The sequence below is a fragment of the Chaetura pelagica genome, unplaced genomic scaffold (genome assembly GCF_000747805.2).
Source record: "Chaetura pelagica isolate M959 unplaced genomic scaffold, ChaPel_1.0 scaffold159, whole genome shotgun sequence".
NCBI classification, from domain to species: Eukaryota; Metazoa; Chordata; class Aves; order Apodiformes; family Apodidae; genus Chaetura; species Chaetura pelagica.
This window is the reverse complement of record NW_009954555.1, coordinates 1,685,493-1,704,365: the sequence shown is the minus strand read 5'-3', so window position 1 is coordinate 1,704,365 and position 18,873 is coordinate 1,685,493. Positions and strand designations below refer to the sequence as shown.

At 44.0% G+C, this 18,873-nt stretch overlaps 1 protein-coding gene across 1 annotated transcript in view; it reads left to right on the top strand.

Moving 5' to 3' along the window:
* PEX14 (peroxisomal biogenesis factor 14) overlaps positions 1-10,622 on the top strand; it is a 69,546-nt gene extending 58,924 nt beyond the window's left edge. The window contains exons 5-9 of the mRNA XM_010005246.1: positions 1,601-1,686; positions 2,901-3,003; positions 4,276-4,373; positions 7,545-7,636; positions 9,737-10,622. Of these exons, the coding sequence (XP_010003548.1) occupies positions 1,601-1,686; positions 2,901-3,003; positions 4,276-4,373; positions 7,545-7,636; positions 9,737-10,202 (845 nt within the window). The 3' untranslated portion in view covers positions 10,203-10,622. The remainder of the gene's footprint in view (positions 1-1,600; positions 1,687-2,900; positions 3,004-4,275; positions 4,374-7,544; positions 7,637-9,736) is intronic.
* Positions 10,623-18,873: the final 8,251 nt, after the last annotated feature.

Here is an 18,873-nt window from a genome sequence, read left to right as displayed (position 1 = left end):
ATTGCGTTGTCATTGAAGGATATTTGTAGTCAGAAGTTTGGGGCATAGAATTGAAGAACTGGGCTTCAGATAAGAGAAATGACACTGGAAGCAGAGTAAGGAGCGCAAAGTGGGATGGATGACTGGGGTTTGCAGCAACATTGCCCAGACATCATTTTAAATCCTGACATGTACACAGCCAGTTACTGCAGCTTAGCTGATGTGTGTTAACTCATTAAGTTAAAAAGTTATGATAATTTGATCATGTGCCTAAGCTCCAAAACTGCAACTGCAGCAGCCCAAAATACTGCTGGTGACACTATTCACCAGTTCTGACAGAGATGCTTTAATTTGTTCAGATTTCTAGCCAGTGGATAATTTGAGTAGCTGTATCCTAAAATGTAGCAAGAAGCCATGAGTGCCAGAATGTGAGCCAATGCCTGTCTGTGGGACCTGAGAGCTGGGATCAGGTGTAACTCATGCAATGAAATGCCTGTAGAAGATCCCAGCAACAGAAAAAAGGCAATAGGTGAGCAAAGCAGAAAGGAGACAAACTTCCAGAGATTTCAGCCAGTTAAGCCTCCTTTTGAAAGCCTAAATTCAAACTTTGGAGAATAGAACTTTCTGAGATATTGCAGGTCACATGTAGATTTGGATCTGTCTGTTTGGAGTCTGCACACCAGCCTCCACCTCATCAGTTCTGCCCACATCCTGCCACTGAACTTAAGGAGAGATCACTCTGCATCCTCTTTGTTATCAAAGAAAACCGGGGGCAGTACAAGTTTCGTTAAGGGAACTGCGAGGGAGGTGAAAGGATAAGGCTGGTGGAAAACTACAGGTGTCTTCTGATTCTGCTTGAAGGAGCAGAGCGTACCGTATCTTTGCTTTGCTCTGTGAAGCCTCAAAGCTTCTGTGCAGAACTGTGTGTTAAATATCTCAAGCTTTTATCTCCTTCTATACCTCTCTCTGTAGGTATTTAATTGCATATTTTCTCTCTGCTGTTTATGTGTGCCTTGGTCCCTATTCATAATTCAGACTTGAAAGACACTGGATCCTTCCTTATTGAAATGGTCCATAATCGCTGACACAGTGTTCATAAACCCATTTATTGCCCTGATTTATCTTCTTTCTCAAAACACTTCCTTTTTTCTTATTTTCTGCACTCTTCTGGGTCTCTTGCTCTGTCCCCATTTAAAAAAATTATTACAGTGGAGAACAATTGGTATTCAAGTCAGGAGGTAACCTTAGCTAGCACTAACACCACAGTTATCTGGGCAAAGAGCATTGCGGTTCTAACTCCCTTCTGTATGGAAAGAGTAGGGCAAAGGAGCTTGATGGAACTTCTTTAATTGCTGCTGTGATTTGTCTCCCTTTGACACCTTGTGCAAGGCCAGTGTGAATGCTAGAGGTCTGGAGAGGTGTTTCAATGTGCTTGGGCCAGGAACCTACACACTGTACATGAGGGGCTACCAGCATCTTCATGCCCTGTGCTCAGTAAATCTGTGCCTGCTAAGAAGCAGCAGAACTGGCATTCATTGCTCTTTTATCTGATAAAAGGGGTGTATTGAAATGCTGTCACCTGCCTTTCTGACTATGATTATTTCTTGATTTTGGCCCTCAGGTCCACCTGGATCCAGATGGCGAGATTATGGGGCTTTGGCTATCATAATGGCAGGAATTGCCTTTGGATTCCACCAGCTCTACAAGGTAAAGCCTCCCTCTCTACTCTTACACTGTACTCTGAGAGAAGGATGTTACGCTGCTTGAGTTGAAATTTATCATGTTGGTTCCAAGACAGTGAAGCATCTCTGTTCTTACTGACACTGCCATTGGTATATTTAAGAAATGCAGACACTTAACATGAAAATGCCTGATCTATGATTTGTCCACTGGTGATCCGGCACCACGGATAGGAAAGACTCTTCTTTGACCAAGCAGAAGGTTGAAAAGAAGGTGCTAATTCCTAGGTCTGCAATGTGTCCGTAGTTCTACTCCAATGTGCTTAGACCAGGGTAGAGCAAGCGTGTGTCTGCTTGTGTTTGGTAGAGACAGCAGCCCCCTCTTATTTCTAGTGCACTGTTTTTTCAGTTGTACATATTCTTTCATGCTGCATTTGGTTTCCAGCAATGTGGTGACATTAGATAATGTCTTTGGTAAACAATCATATTCTGTGGCTACATAAAAAGATGTAAGTGGTTCAGGTCAACACAGCAGAGTGTGAAGAGCTTTGGTCCAGTGGAAGTTGTGTTTTATTTTTTCAAATAGAAGAGAGATGAAGACTTAATAAGAGGTTGATGGTTTTCATGTTTGTTTGTTCACTAATTAACGATTACAGCCTTGTTTAGTAAAATCTATTTTACAAATAAAAGCTTGGTTCTCACTTCCTTTAGTCCTGGTTCCTTATTTCTCTTCCTTGTGCTCCAGATCTCTGCCTTTCCTTCTGCGACTTGTAACCCTTCCCCTGCCAAGGTTCAAAAGGTTTTATAATACCTCTCATTCTCTGGCTTGTTCTTTGTCTGGCCTTTCCAGAATATTTCTCCTGTTCTTTCCACTTCTGCATTTCATGCCTTGTATGAATGTGTGTTCACATTTGGGAGCATAAGATCTGAAATTGTGCTCTTGATGTGATAGATGTTTCTCTGGACTGAGAACTGTCCCAGGAAACCTTAAATGCAGTTAGGAACGGGTTTTTAGCACCCCAAAAGATGTGAATGTAGAACTAGTATGTCCTCTTCTGCCATTTCTTTCAACACCTACTGTAGATGGAATTTCATTTTGCAGCCAGGTGTGAGGATAAATGATCACTGCCTCTGTGGTGAAGGCTGAGGTTTGGGTGGTGGACTTTGAGGGTGTTTCAGGTAGATTAGAAAGAGGGCTTTGCATATCCCTGTTTCCTAAGAAAGTTTCTGTACTCCATGCAGAAATACCTGCTTCCTCTCATCATGGGAGGCAAAGAAGACAGGAAGCAACTTCAGAGGATTGAGTCAAACATTTCTGAGATGAGTGGCAGTGTGACACAGACAGGTAAAGATTAATGACTCCATCAGTTCATCCCTCAAAGCCTTTCTCTCTGTATCCTCCATTCTGCCAAGACCCCCACCCTTTTCTTTCCCTCCATCTCCACTTTATATGGTGACTTCATTTATCTGCTCTGAGAATCTGTTCACATTTGCAAATGAAGCCGCCGTCATTTCGGTTTAATTTGAAATTGCTTGTTTACTGTCGGCGCGGCCTCAATTAATTATGTTTTTACGGAAAGGCTCCCAACCTCAGAATATTAATAAGGGGAATAAAATGACAGCCTTTCGGAGGGCTGTAAAGTTCATTTTTAATTTCTGCTTCTCTGATGTTTTCAGGGGGTTGTTTTTGGTGTTTTCCCCCCACCTTCCATCTGAAAATTCAAGGAAGGGTCAGGAGAGTCTGTAATTACTGTGCCTCCCTGACCTCAGCCACCTTCTCTGTTATTGACTCTATAGGGTGTCTGTTCATTACCTGATGCCCTAATGATGGTTTGGATTAGCTGTTACCTGTCACACCAATGGAGTTTTAAATTTTATTTTATTTTACCAGTTTATTTACTGTCAGGAAGCTTTGGGTAAAGTACCAAAATAGAAAAAGTTGTCCTACAGCTGGAGTTGGACTCCTGCAGAAGTTCTTCAGTGTTTGCTGGGGTATAGGAGGGAAATGCAGGGTGTTCTTCTGAAATAAAAGGGAAAAAGAGCAAAGTATATTCAGTTGGTGGGATGGAAAAAGTATGATTTTCAGCAGTAAGTTTGTTAAAGATGTTAGGGTTGAAGGAGCTGGTGTATTGAGAGTGGGAGGATGCTAATTACACTTTTTAGTGGAGGATGAGAAGAAAAACATCTTTCATTTCTCATGATACCCTAAGGTCAATCCTGAGACCAGCCTCTTCCCAGATTGTAGCTAGCCCCAGTGCCTGCCTGTGTGAGGCCCAGGGTAGATAAATGATACAAACACTGTTTAAGTTCAGGGAGATGTACAAATCATAAACCAATATAATTAGAAGGGAGAGGTTTTGGACGGATATACTGTGGGCTATAGACATCTATACAATGGAAAGATAAACTAGAAATAGTGGAGGTTAGATGCAGTGCAGGTAGATTACCCGTAGTGCTGATAAATCATATGGATTAAAGTGAGCAGGCGGGTGTAGATAAATTAAATATAGTAGGAATAGAGGCATCTTTGTAGCTAGACAGCAGGAAGGACGTGTCTGTGTGTGTGTGCATGTGCATGTAACTCAGTTTAACGCTCTCCTGCTTTTTCCCCTTACAGTGACTCAGTTACAGACAACTTTAGCAGCAGTCCAGGAACTGCTAATCCAGCAACAACAGAAAATCCAGGATCTCACACAAGAACTGGCAGCTTCTAAGGTATCCACTTCCAACTCTTCACCTTTAGAACATCACCATCTTCTTTGGACCATGCATAGCTTATTTTGTGGCACATGGAAAAGCACCTTATTAGATTCACAGTCGAGCCTTCAGCTCTATCATATCCCCAGCCAGTTTCTCAGCATCTGGCTTCTCCATAGGCTACGTAGAGCACTGGAAATTAATTGGCTACTCAACAAAATAAATCTGACTTCTGAGAGGGCTTTGCTGCCTGTGGGTCTGAGGCCTCAGACCTCTTCTCAGCTCTGTATCTTATGCATTGCATTTGAGATGAATTAATTGTGCTGTTAGTCCACTGACCAAAAGAGGTAAAAGACCAGTTATGTGAAGGTTTTATTTGTGTGTGATATGTGATTTTTCATGTTTATGTTTCTCCTGTACCCTTGTACCTTGTCAAAACAATGACTTAATCCTGTGCAGCCAAGTACACAATTGAAGTACTGTATTTAAGTCACTTTTTCAGATCCAGGCTAGGTAATGGCTGAACATTCTTACTGTTTGATGTCATGTTTCAGTGGTTTTGGTCATCTCAGTGTAACAGGTGGCCCCATCACAACTACATTAGTCACACATGGTGGCCCATTCCCCTTGACTCCTAACTTGACCCTAGGAATAAAACTATCAGTTCTGACTAGTTGGTGTTGTTACATGTGTAACTACAAGTAACGATTTTTAACCGAAATTTCTTTTCTTTCTGGCAATGAGAATTAGCACTTCTTGTCCCCAAAGTACTTTGCAGCCATTGGCCTAAGAGTTTTGCCAGCCAATAAGGGTGAGGTGGGGTGGCTTTGAACCAGTCACAGAGAGATGAAGTCTCCCTTTCACTCACAAACTTGTGATTGTTCAGGCCCCAGTTATCTTGCAGTATTCTCTGTACGGAGAGAGATGTTTCTTTTTTCTATGAAATGCTTTAGACAATGCTTACAGTCTTCTACCTATAGCATGAACAGTGGTCTTCTCCCCTTACTTACACTTTAATCTGGTACAAACTCTTTGATGGTGTGTAACTGGTGGCCCACAGCTGACGCTGTGGTGTGCACACTGTACAGTAGGAATCCCTCAGTGGCACAGCTGTAAACCCAACCATGAAAGTCAGTTTATGGTCACAACACTCTACTTCAATTTTCCTTGGGAACTGTGGCCTGTCAGTGGCCTGGAGCCAGTCCGGAAATTGGAAAACTGTTTTCAGGTCTTAAGTGTTAAGATTAAGACCACATGTTGAGCTTTAAGAAGGAAAAAGGGCGTAAGAGTCTTGGTGGTTTAGTCTTGAAGAAGTTTTTCCTCCCCCCTCTCTGCCCCCTGCACTGAAATAGTAGCACACATTGTTATGATATCTAAACCTCATGTGTACAAAGAAAAACTTGGGCAACCCCACAAACCAAAGAATAAAAGCTGTGTTTTCTCAGCTGTAATGTAAGTTTTTATATCAGCTTTTCAAACTCCTACTGGCATGCTGTAAAAAATTAAAAAGAGGGACTTTAAGTAATTAAAAAACGTACATAAAAATGCAAGGCTTAAATTTTCTACAACTGTTTTTTAAAGAGACTGGCTAAAAAGCCCCAGATGTCAGATTTTATTTCTAAATCCAAGGCATCTGGCACCATATGTGTTTTGGAAATTTGAGTCCTTTGCAGGCCAGTGAGTGGAAATCACTCCCTTGTTAATGTGCTGCTGTAGCTTTCAAGGTCTCGGAAAGCCAGAACAGTGGCTCCTGGATTCTTGCTGTCTGAGGGCTGAGAGTGTGAATCCCAAGGGAACGCATGTGTGTACATCACAGCTACTACTGGCTGAGCCTCTCCCAGCTTGCTGGGTTCACAGCCCAGAAGTCACTGTGAGGAGTGCTGGCTGTGAAGGTGTCCAGGGTTACCCAGCACTAGCCAAAGTCTGTTTAAAGAATAAGTAGGAACAACCAGTTCTGGCTACATCTTTTAGGAACTGCTGAGGAGGAGCTTTGTGTTATTTCAGTCCTGGCTTCCTTTGTCAGAGGATTTATTAGGAGTATTTCTGGAGCAGTGCTCACAAATGAGTTCAGTCCTAATGGTTTTTAGCAGAAATTACAATGGGTAGTGCTAGGCATGAGTGTTGTTTGGTCCCATACTCAGCCCATCACTGCAGGAGTTGCTGGAGTGATAGGATGGGGTGCTAGGTCATGATCTGTCTTTCAGAATGTTCCTCCCAGTTCTTAAGTTCTCAAAGGAGTAAAAAGAAAGATTACCAGAAGTGCAATTTGCCATGTTTTCCTTAGTTGTCACCTTATTCTAATTTCTGCCTGATATCCCATAGCAATTCTGATACAGTGCTCACAGCAGCTTTCTTATCATCTTTCCCCACCAACTTGCATTCATTGCCTTGAAATATCCAAGAGAAAGTATCTAGTCCAGCTGCTTCCTGGACATACAATCTGGGAACCTAAGCAAAGCTCTAATTCTTCAGATCTAGTGGGGAAAATGTATGCAACTTTGAAGCATGGATTTATCAACCCACCTCAATAAACACCACAGGGTGCAGACAATGGATTCATTATTTCATGATTAGGATAAACGAACAAATGGGTTTAGAAGTTGTTAATATATAATATTTGAATCTGTTGCCTCAGCTAAGTGCAGTCACAGGACAGTGAAGGACCTGATTCAGTGCAACTCCCACTGCCTTTCAGGATCTAGTTCTAGTTCTTCTTTAGAAATCATTCATTAGGTCAATGTCAAGTGATTTAGTTTACCTAGTTTTGTATTGTTCTCTATCTGATATGTTGGTGAAAAACATCTTCTGTAGCTTTGTCTGGATTCTCACAAGTGCTGGCCTCCCTCTAATCAAAAAAGAAATGCTTGAGATGCTCCAGCAGTGGTGCTCATGGCATGTTGGAGACAAGGTTAATTAGACCCCCAAACACACAGCAAATATTGGAATAGTCTTAGTATCCTGAGACAATTATTTCTGATCATCATGGGGACCCATTCAAGTCCTTCTTTATTGTGGAAGTTGTTTTGCTCAGATCTGAGAAAGTTTAAATGAAAGAGCTTCTATATGTTATTCCCAGGGCTTGAGGTTTCCAGATGGGAGGAGAGGGAGGATAACATAGAAAAAACTGACATTTGTGAACTGTCTCCCTGTTGACGCGTTTATGTTTATGTCTTCTTTTTAATGTTCCAGGCCACAACTTCTACCAACTGGATTCTGGAGTCACAGAATATTAATGAATTGAAATCTGAGATCTACTCATTAAAAGGCCTTCTCCTAAACCGGTATGGATGGAATATATGAGCAGATTATTGTGCGGGGAAAGGGTTGATTTCTGGGATTCTCTCAGTCATGGAGAGGAAAAGCATTTCCAGCAGGAACTAGCTCTATATCCTGTTACTGCTATTTTATTAATACCACTTTGCACTCTACTATCACTTTCTCAAGTCTCAAAATGCTTTTCAACCTTGCCCTAAATCACACAGTGCTTTGGGTAATTAGTAAGAGTTTTCCTTTTTGTTTACGATAGAGGAATTCTCTACCATTCACTACAGTCAGGATGCCCCTCATCCAGTTGGAGATATTGGCTGCATCTGCACCTGCCTTCTGTTAGAGAGGAAGTTCTGGACACAGTTCAGCTGACCTGTTCATGGTTAGGGCATAAACAGGATGAAAACATTTGCACTTCAACAGAGCCTGTTGCTCTCAATAGCTAGCTCAGGTATACCCATTATGTAGTAGGCATCTGAAATGAGGTGACACAAATCCCAGCCTGTGCAACAGTTGTAAGAAGAGGGATCAGATCTCAGTTCTTGAAGAAATGTTATTTTTCCAAGTACATTACTTAAGAGTTTATCTGGCTTTTCAGCTATTGATGCTATCACTGTGATAGGACTCTCTTGCCTCCTTCTACCTACAATGAAGTCTTCTCAAGTCATCTGTTTCCTAAGAGATGGACTTCAAAGATAAGTCAAATACTGGACTAGCCATGTTCTGGATCTCAGAAAATGGGCTTTTCAGAAGTCTGAAAAGTGTGTTGGCTTTAATGTCTTTTTGAATTGTCGCAACATCTCCCGTTCCTCCCAGGAGGCACAATAGAAAGCTTAGGAGGATTGAGGACACATACTAAGCTACTGTCTGTTAAGCTAAGTCCTACTAGCATCACTGCTGGGGAGAATTAGTTAGTGATATCGCTTCAGCAACAGGAAAGTTGCAGCAAAAAAGAAAACTCTTGGGGCGGTTGTTTTTTAAGAAAAAGGCAAATGTTTCTGCAGTGAGGAGGCAGCCAAGAAAGTCTCCAAATTGAATCTGTTGATTGCATTTCTGATACTGGCTGAATAATGCAAACTTTAGCTTGTGCACTCAGAGGAGAGAGAGGTTAGTTCTGTAGAGTTCTTCAGTGGCTGCTGGTGGCAGCAGAAAGAGGGAGGTGAGAGCCAGTTCCTAGTTCAGTCTAAGAAAATGTAATGTTTGAGTGCTCACTGTAGGAGACCAGCCAGCTCACTTGAGAGGTATGAGAGCTCCCTGCCACACAGCATCCTTTTCAGAGCTAGATCTGATACCTCTTCATACTCCCACCTTTGACATACACAAACAAAGATGCATGGGAAGTACTAGATCACACATGCTTTTTCGCTTTGCTGTTCATGATGGATGACTTTCTGAGGGCACCAGTGCTCCCCACTGCATTTACATTTGTCCTGTTTGGGCTGGGCTTTAGCTTGCCACTATCAAATCCTTAAAGCCCACATAGAAAAGGACTCAAGGACAGAGCAGCCAGCTTTCTCAGCTGGTGCAAACTAATATGACTCCATTCAAGTCAGAGAAGCTGAACCCGTTTGTTGGCATCCAGGACCTGGCCCAAACATGTAACGTGCATGCTGGGACTCAGAGATAGTCTCTGGATTGTAATGAGCCAGCATGTGTATCACAGTGGAGGCGAGAGCCAGGTGGTGAAATTCCTTGGCTCAGGCACAAGGACCTGGTGTGTCTGACTTCTTGCTCCAGTGGGAATTTTCTTTACTAATTAATTAGTGATTGTTTTATAAGGGGACACTCATATCTTTCCACAGGCAGCATTCCTGAGTGCTAGTTTAATCTGTGAAATTTGCCACACCAAGATCACCTTAGTACTTCAGATTGGCCAGCTGTGATATTTTCCTTGTGTGTAGGCTTGATTACCAGGTGCTTGTAAAGCACTTTGAGATTCTGGCTGCAGAAGTGAAGTAGCGTTGGTTGTGTTCATTTATGACAAAGGAAACACAGTTTCAGTCCTGCTTTACCTGACTTCCCCAGAGCAAATACAATTCTCTGATGAAAACCCCTCCGTGTTTTTAATAAAAGCCCCTTTCTCTCCTTTTCTTCCCCTCTTCCCCTCCCCCAAGGAGGCAGTTCCCTCCCTCCCCTTCAGCTCCTAAGATCCCATCATGGCAGATCCCAGTGAAGCCAAGCTCACCCTCCAACCCTGTTGTTGCCAACCATAATAGCAGCAGTGACATCTCACCTGTCAGCAACGAGTCTACCACCTCCTCACCAGTCAAGGAGAACCACAGCCCTGAGGGATCAAAGGTCAGCTGCCATCTGCTGAGCACAGAGGAGAGCAACAAAGCAGTGATTGACGTCAAGAGCCAAGTGCGGATGGAGGTGCAGGGTGAGGAGGAGAAAAGGGAAAACAAAAGGAATGAAGAGGAGGAAGAGGACGATGAGGATGATGATGTTAGCCATGTGGATGAGGAGGAATGTCTGGGTGTCCAGACTGAGGACCGGCGAGGAGGGGATGGTCAGATTAATGAGCAGGTGGAAAAGCTACGGAGACCTGAGGGGGCCAGCAACGAGAATGAGATTGACTAAGGCACTCTGGCTTCTGCTGCTGCTGCTGCTGTACATCTTCCCTAGCTCCTGCACTGTCCCTGGTGCCTCTCCCATTTTGTGGAGAGAAGTGCCACCATCCCCTCCAGTGATTCTCCCATGATTGACCTTGAATAGGGTCATGATTGCCCAGTGAACAAGGTGGGCCCTGTTTTGCCACAGGGCTTTGCAGTGTTGCAGTGGCTGCTTCTCCCTTCCCAGACCCACCTTCTCCCCATGAGCTGGGGTCACTGCCTAGGCTGGAAGACCAATCGCCTTACCATGCACCACAGCTACAGAAAAAGTCATCTTACAAAAAACACCATCTCTCCTGAAACAGTCAGCACCTTTGGTGCATCCTAGAGTCCTTCTGTCCAATTTCAGAAACCAGTCTGTCCTGAGCTTTTTGGTTTCACAAACCTTTAATCCTCAGAAAAGGCCCAAACCAGTTTGCTGTTTCCCAAAATAACCCTGTTTTATTTGTCAAACTACTTGATATTGTGTTGCCAAAAAAAAGAATGTTTTAACCCTGAATTCCTCACTAGATCTCAGTCTTGGCTCTTCCAAGCCTTATGACAAGCCTCAAATTCCAGAAACTACCTAGCATCTAAAAACACTGATTTTCTGTGGGGTCCAAAGAACATTATTTCCACCCCACATGCTTAAACTCATCAAGGTGGCCTCTTGCTGAGGACCAAGCCCAGTTTCATGGCCACAGTAAAATCCACAAGAACGTGGCTTTGTTACTGATTCCTCCCCATAAAAGAAGGCTTTAAAAGAAGTTGACCCCAGTCATCCCAGTTGCTACCTTTCCTCCTCCAAAGACAAGGAGTTCACATCAGTTTTTGAAATCTTACATTTTATTTATAGCTGCCCTGAATGAAAGAACGAATGAGGTGATATCAGATGCTGAAATAGGTGGTTAATTCTGAATTTTGCAATGGTTCTTGCCTGTTTTTCTCCCTAAATGAGGTGAAAACTAATTTTAAATGATCAGCTAAGACCTGCACCTACCCTGTGACGGGCACCTGCTTCAGCAAAGCAGTCTTTACGGAAGAGAGAACAGTTCTAGCTCTGAGGTACACCACTGGCCCTTGCCCAGTCCAGCCTTTTTTTTGCCCCATTGGGGCTGTACACAAATTAAAACAGTGAATGTTGAAACCTCTCATTTGCAGCATTTTGTTCTCAGCTGGTAAAATGGTGGTGTCCAATTATATTATACACTGCATCAGAGCCTCTTAGCAGAGCAATTCTTGTGACAACTGAGTCTCACTGTCCTCACCAAGAAAGTGTGCTCGTCTGTGTGATCATGTATAGATTTCAAATATAAAATACAATTGTATATAATTGTAATAAATATGAGTTACCACTATTTAACACCAGGCTGTCACTGGATTACTGTGGCTCTTATTCTGGGGAGAAATATGCATGCAGGGTGGTAGAGGGAGGGAAAAGGGGCTATTACAGAAATTCAGTCCTTATAAACTGTTTTCTGAAGGACATCAATGGTCAATTTTCTGACTCCAGTACTAGGTTGTATCAGCAGGAGGCAGCACAGAGGATGGTGTAAGTGCAGTATCAGGTACAATATCCATAGCTCCAAGCACAGGGCAATGTTAGGTTGCCTCCCATGGTGCAGAGGGATGGATCATCCTGTGAGTACAAGGCAGCTATTCCGGTTCCTCTCCTCCCAGCAGGAGGCTCTGCAGGGTGCAGAATGCAGCATCTGCTCCTTCCCACCCCGGCAGCAGGAGGTGCTGAAGGCAGCGTGGGAGATCCCACCGCCCCTTCCTCTTCTCTGCCAGCAGGGAATGCTGCACCGTGTCCCATGACGGCTCTAACCCTGCCGTGGCAGCACAAACGCCATTCAGAGAAATGGTGCATAGCAAGTCATTTGTAGCTCCTGCAGTCCCATCTTTGTTCACCCAAGTTTTTTGGCTCCCTTCTGAAAAATGAGGGATTTACTTGATTCCTGAGTATTTGAGTGTCTGGTACACAGTGACATTTTCCTGCTCAGGGGGAGAGAAAGGGACCTTCATATTACTGTATTTAGACCTGCTGCTGAATGTGATGATTTCTCATTCCTTAAATGGACGAATATCTTCCCCAGGAGTGAGTGAGTGTGTCTCTCTCTCTCCCTCTCAGTCTCTCTCTCCACTGTTTAACGTTCACAGAGAACGTCACGTTTAGCTAAAACAGGGCAAATTTGAAAGGGTTTAAAAGGAAAGGCTTTTCTTAAGGGATGGCACTTTTCATTTCTCCAAGCCAAGAATCCCTGTGAAAAGAAAACATGACTGAACGCAGGGATGTGATGAAAAAGTATTGTCCTGCCTGTGTACATTTTATATACATAGAAGGTTTTGAAAATAGAAAGTGCCTGGACAACAGCAGTTGGTGAAATGTGGAAAATATGTTGCTGAGGTATGTGCCTTGCAGGCTGACTTACGAGGTTTACAGTACAAGCATCCCTGTGGGTTCCTTTTTCCCCCCTTTTCTTCCATGTTGCCAGTGTTCAATTCATTTACCTTAAATTTCTTGGTGCAGAGTAAAAGGCAATTGTTTTTTCTTCAACTACCTTTTACCCCCCTTAGTTTTTGCTTCTTCCAACCTTTATCAATTCAATAGGTCACAGATTTTCCATTCCCCAACCTGACAGATCCCATAAAACTCCATCTTACCATTGTTGCTCAGAAAAATCAAACTCTGGGCCTCTATCTGCTGATGGGGTGTCTGTGTACTTTGTTGGAGAGATCCAACCCACAAGCAGAGACTCTGGAAGAAGCCAGACCTTCTTACCAGGTATTGTGCATCACGAGATGTATCCCTCTGCCTTATGTTCCTTGTCTTTCCAGCACAGCAACAGTTGTAGGGTGATTATTTTGGTCCTTGTGAACCATGTAGACTGATTGCTAACTGGTAATTTTTTTTCTTTTTTTTTTCCTTTTTTTCTTTTTTTCTAGAAACAAACTTCTTAGATCAGTTGTCTTGTGAAATGTTTAGCCCACTGGCCAGCAGGCACTGAGAATGGCATCATATTAGCTGAAAGATGACCAGGTAGTGAACCTTTTTTCTGCAGAACAAGAGAGACAGCAGCAGCAGTTACCCACCATCTGGCTTATTCAAGTATGCTGTTTTATTCTGTAATCAGCCTTTGTTTTTGAACAGGAAGAAGAAGAATAACAACCTGGTTGGTGAGTTCAGTGGGTTGGTAACATGGTTTCTATAGGTCCTTGATTGTGTATAGCAAGGAAGTGAAGGGAGCTTCCTCTGAACAGTGTCCTTTGAGCACATGTCAGTGAAACCCTTTAAGTCTGTGCTCTCTTGACTAGAGGAAGCAATGCCAGGCTGGTGCTTTCCAGTAATTTGAGGATATAAAAGCTCCCTCTTCAATAGCTGCAAGAGAAATGTGTGGTACTCAAAAATGTGACAAAATGGGAAAGGGTTAAGAGAGATGTCTCCTGGTCATCTTTGTGCATCCTTGTTCACCCCAGATGTGACAACTAAGTCTGATGTGAATCTTTGTCTGGAGCTGGAAGAATTTTTTTCACTGCCTTTTGTGTGTTGGAGGCTTAACCTTAACAGTGTTTGGGATCAGAAGGAAGAGGATGGACTGTAGGATCCCTTCTGATCTTACTGCTTTGCTGTGTGATGCTTTGCAAAATATTTTACTTATCAGTGTGCCTCAGTTCCCACATGTGATGGTAAAAGATACTGGCTGATAAAAAGAGCAATGTGACAAAGACAAGTTGCAGAGAAAGCCAACTTTGGGATCCAGGTTTCATGCCAGGACCCGCAAATCACACAAAAACCCAACCCCCATGAGCTTCTGTGCCCTGGAAAGACAGCCCCAGCCCCCACTGGTGGCTGTGCAGGGGGTGAGAGCAGGGCCAGGCTGCAGGCCCCTGCCCAGCTGCAGCCACTCTCCTCAATAGCCCGGGCTGCACAGCTGGGTGAGAGGAGCTGCACAGCCCCCTGATCAGCCTTCGTTAGGGCACCTGCTCTGCTTTGGAGGCAGACATTTTAGACTTAGTCCTTGCTTATTGAAACTTGGCATCTTCTGGCAAGTAAGTGCTTTTTAATAACTATTTTCTCTTGATTTTGTCTGTGATAGAGTGGGGGAACTGGCTGTGTAGCCAGTGGTTACATCACCCTGGTCTGGGGTTTGTGAGGAGTTGCCAGGTCTATCCTGATGTGTACTGGTGGAAAGAAGCAAGGGGTGCTGCCTGGGGCAGGGAGGGGGCTGTGGAAAAGCCCAGTCTGTGGCTACTTAGTTGTTTTCATTTGCAGTGCCTGCTAGAGAAATGGAAGCTGCCTTTGCTTTTCCTTTGGTGGGGCAGTGTGATTCCTGGGGAAAACAAAGGCTGGACAGCAGGTCTGGAGTAGCTTTTTGTTGCAAACAGTTTGTGTTAAGGTCTTCATGCTTGATTAGATCCTCCACAGCCAGAAGGTTGTGGAGAACATTGATGACAGGAAGCTTTGGAAGGTCCCTTCTGTGGTGGTGCTTTATGTTAAGTACTAACTTTATCTAGTAGTGATCCTGTGAACCAAAAACTGGTATTGAGCTTGAGGGAGAGTTTTGCAGCCTGGACTTGGCCTCCTGTACCATTGGGTTGTATGCAAGTGCAAAGCAAGAGAGGGCCTTGGCCTCCAGGGATTGAAAACATAAATAAAGGGATGCTGTGAGGTGAAACATAAGAAATTATTTACTTAAGGGTACAGGAGAGAGCTTCCAGTTTTCTTCATTTTCCCTTTTATTGTCTTATCTCCAGACCATGCTGCTTCCTCAGGAGTCAGCTTCTGCAGGCACCTCTACAGCTGTGTCCACTTACTATGCTGATGAAAGGCTGGTTTTATCACTATGGGTGCTCTCAAAAAATGAAATAAAGTAATGGAAGTGTACCTAGGGTGGATTTTGGGCTACTGGGGAGGAAGGAAGATGGAGGGCAGGGCCCAACTCCTCCCCTTGCAGTGCAGTACAAGCTCTGAACTGCATACTTGTAGATTGAGGGACTGGCATGGTCTCTCCCAGCTCAGGGAAAAAAACAATCCCATCCCCAAAAGGGAGCAAGCACTAACCTAATAAAGGCACCAGCTGGACGAAGGGAAAACCAGCTCTTTGGAAAAAAAAAAAAAACAAACCAAACACAACCTCCTTTCATTAGAAAAATAATATATTTCATCCAAATAAGGTAAAAATATTTGAAATGGGGCAGAAGTGAGCACTAGACAGCATCTGTCAGGCCCTTTCTGAAAAGGGGAAGATTATTAAACTCAAATACAATTTATTTTTGTAAAGTGTCTTTCAGACTAAAAATCTCCCTAGATTCTTTGCAAGGACTGCTCAGGGGTTACTTACAGCATTGAGCATCTTAGAACAACACCCTTGTTTTTCCACCAAGCCCTTCTTTTCTGCATCTGCTGAAGGATTTAACCCATCACGATATTATTTTCTTCTATATTTGTGCAAATGATGGTAGATGGTTTATGATGCTGGCTGCAAGAACAGGCCTGAAGAGGAATGTGGGGGCATCTGATGTTTTATTATTTTCTGTTTTAGTAAAATAACTTTTTTGTAGGACTGTGTCTCCTGAGTGAGAAGGTGATTGGCTGGACAGGGCTGATTCAGAGGTTCTACAACTGGCCTATTTGTTGCCTATTTTTCATTTTGTGTCTGTCACTTTGCCAGCCTGCTTGTCTGTCTCTCAGCCACTTTGTCGGCTTGACATGTCTGTTTGGTTCAGCATCCCTCTTGTTGATTCTTCAGTCTTTATCATGCCTGCCTGTCTCCTCATGCCTAATTTTCCTTTCTCTAACACTTCAGGAGCAGACTGCTTCCAACTTTATCTCCCACTACCGAGGTTTTGTCTGTGTGGAGCTAGAGTAACACCTCTTTAAAATTAATTTCTTTAACTGATTTAATTAAACCAGAGCAAATTCTTAGGTTGACATTCTCCCATCTCTTTGAACAGATTTGCTTTACTTAAGCAGTTTCAGCTGATACCTGCACATCCACAAAGGACTGTGCTGAACTGCTGCAGCTTTCCTGTGTAGTTGAACTATTTGTTGTTTCCTACCCTCTTAGAGTGTCAACAGTAGAGTTCAACTTTTCATGCCCATTTGCCTGCTTGCTTGTATGTTTCTGTGTCTCTGCATTGCTGTGCAGTAATGTCAGTGCTTCCACTGTGGCAGCAGCATGTTGGGGGTGTGAGATGGAGGCTGGAGCTCCCTCGTGCCTCACAGCCTCTTCTGTTCCCCGATGAGCTAAGGTGCAGCCTGATGTTTGACTGGGACTGGAACATCACACTCTGGCAGCTGTTTCTTACTGCCTTTTTTCCCAACTCTAAAAACCACTAGCAGAGTCTGCTAATTTGTGTGAAACAGGGAAGCCCAGTGGGTGTCCCTCCCGGCTCTCTGGAGAGGCAGCAGCTGTGGGGACCCCCCTCTGCCCAGCTGGCTGTGCCTGGGCAGGGTGAGCCACAGAGCCAGAGTGGTTGGGGTTGGAAGCGACCTCTTAAGATCATCTTGTACCGTCCCCCTGCTGCTAGAACAGGATCACCTACAGCAGATCACACGTGTCTCCAGGGGAGACTCCAGGGTGCAGGGCACTGGCAGGTGGGTACAGTGCTGCCACCAGCTGGTTGCCATCTTGTGGGCCCCGCTGGCTCTAGCGGAGACGTGATCGGCAGGGTTGGGGCCTGAATGAAAAAGATTGCTTCCCTGTGAGGGGCTCTCCAACTTGCTTTGGCCACGGATCAAATGGCTTTGTTTTCTCCTCCTTAATGTTTAGGACTGTAGAGCTCTGATGTTTAGGCAGAGCTTGACTGTGGCCTGGGATCACAGGAGGGTCCTGGGGACTGTTGGTGACAGCAAGGGCTAGGGGCACATGCTGTTGGTAGTTGGCTTCACAGCACAAGGCAGCACCCTGCCCTGTGGGAAGGGAAGGGGGCAGGGAAAGGCTCAGTCTGCCTGTCAGATAAATCTTCATCTGTTTACTTAAATCCTCAGTGTTTCTTCATTTGTTTGTTTAAGAGTTTCCCTGCCAAAAAAGAGCAAAAGGCAGGAGGGAAGCTGTCTCTCTTGGCCACCCCTCCTCAGGATGGGTCTGGGGCACCTCAGGAGCAAGAGCAGGATTGGGGGCCAGAGCACCTTGCCTGCCCTGGGTAAGGTGAAGGGGTCTGCCTCTGCAGGGGCCATGTTCCTATCTTCTGGGCAAGTACTTGGCCCTTGGGGGGTAAGATGCATGTTAGGGACTCCAGTGAGACTACTTAGTGCTCCAGTGAAGAACTTGTAATCTCTTCTAACCCCTACTGTACCTACAAATGCTGTTCAGTGCTTTCCTCTTTGCCCTCACCCCTTTGCCACCAGAGTTAGGTGGTATCAGCTTTCCAGTGAAGTTTGTTCAAGACAGCAGAGACCTGAAAAGCAAGGGATTCCTGCCTGAATTTTGGATTTCCACATAATAGTGTCTGCAACAGAAGGATACAAAAGCATCTTGCCTCTCCTTACCTTTTTATAGATACCCATAAAATATACCAGGTACAGAAAATATCACACGTGCAGTTCCTTTCCTTGTTGAACTCTGACACTGCTGTGCTTGCCTTGTCCCCACAAGTATGAGGCAAACCTGTATATTTTGCTTGTGCAATCCTTGTGTACAGATATTCATGTGTGCTCTCATTCTTTCCTAGTTTGGTCTTATTAAGTTATATTCTGCCTTGACTTGTAAAGACAGAAATTATTTATTTGTGTGCACACGTGTCTGTGAAACTCCACAGTCATGCTCAACAATCTACATGCTTTTCTTGTTTGGAATAGGTTCAAGCTGCTCATTGACTTTCAGGGAAGTCTTTAGAGTTCATGTTCCCCTTGAAGATGATGGGAGATTTAATTGTCATGTTTGAAAGCTTCAGTCTTCTCTGCAGAATGCATGCAGATTGGGGGTGGGGGGAGGAGATATTTGGTTATAGCTCCTCTTCTTCCCTTTCCTCAAGAGCTTCTTCCTTAGAATGGCTTCCTATGGTCTTCAAAAAAGGCACCTGAAGATTTGTGAAGACACTTTGTGCAATGGCCCAGAAGTGCAAATGTAAAACTCAGCTGTGACACAGATGCAGTCTGTGTATAGCAGGACTGCTGGTTCAGAACCTTACTTGGAAGGGTGCAGAACTGTGAAAAAAATTTTAGAGGTCAAGTGAAGGTCTTGGCTTTAAACGTTTGGTCCACTCTTGTTCACTTCTGTGTCATAATACATCTTTCTTGCTTTGTGTTATTATGTCTGATTCCCAATGATTTTTTTTCCCCCAGCAAATCTCAAGGCATTTATTAGCTCTTAGTTGTTACATATTAATGGGAAGTTTCTATCGTGGCTGCCACACCTGAGCCACATGGACAGTACCAGAAGCTTGCTAAATTAATACTTTGTCCATTGTGTGAATGTTTTTTCCTCTTTTTGTGGTCTGTGTTCTGTCTAAAATTCTACTTCTGGCCTCTGGTCCTGTTACAGGGAGGGAGAACGTGTTAGGATATCTCTTGCTAGCAGTCTCCAGTCCTGTTGCTCGGCTATGCTAAAATCCTGCCCAATTCCAGACTTGATTGTATAATCCAGAGATAAAAGATTGGCTTCTTTAACAGAAGGGCCTGTTTAGACCTATTTCCCTATCAAGTCTCCAGGTCTTTC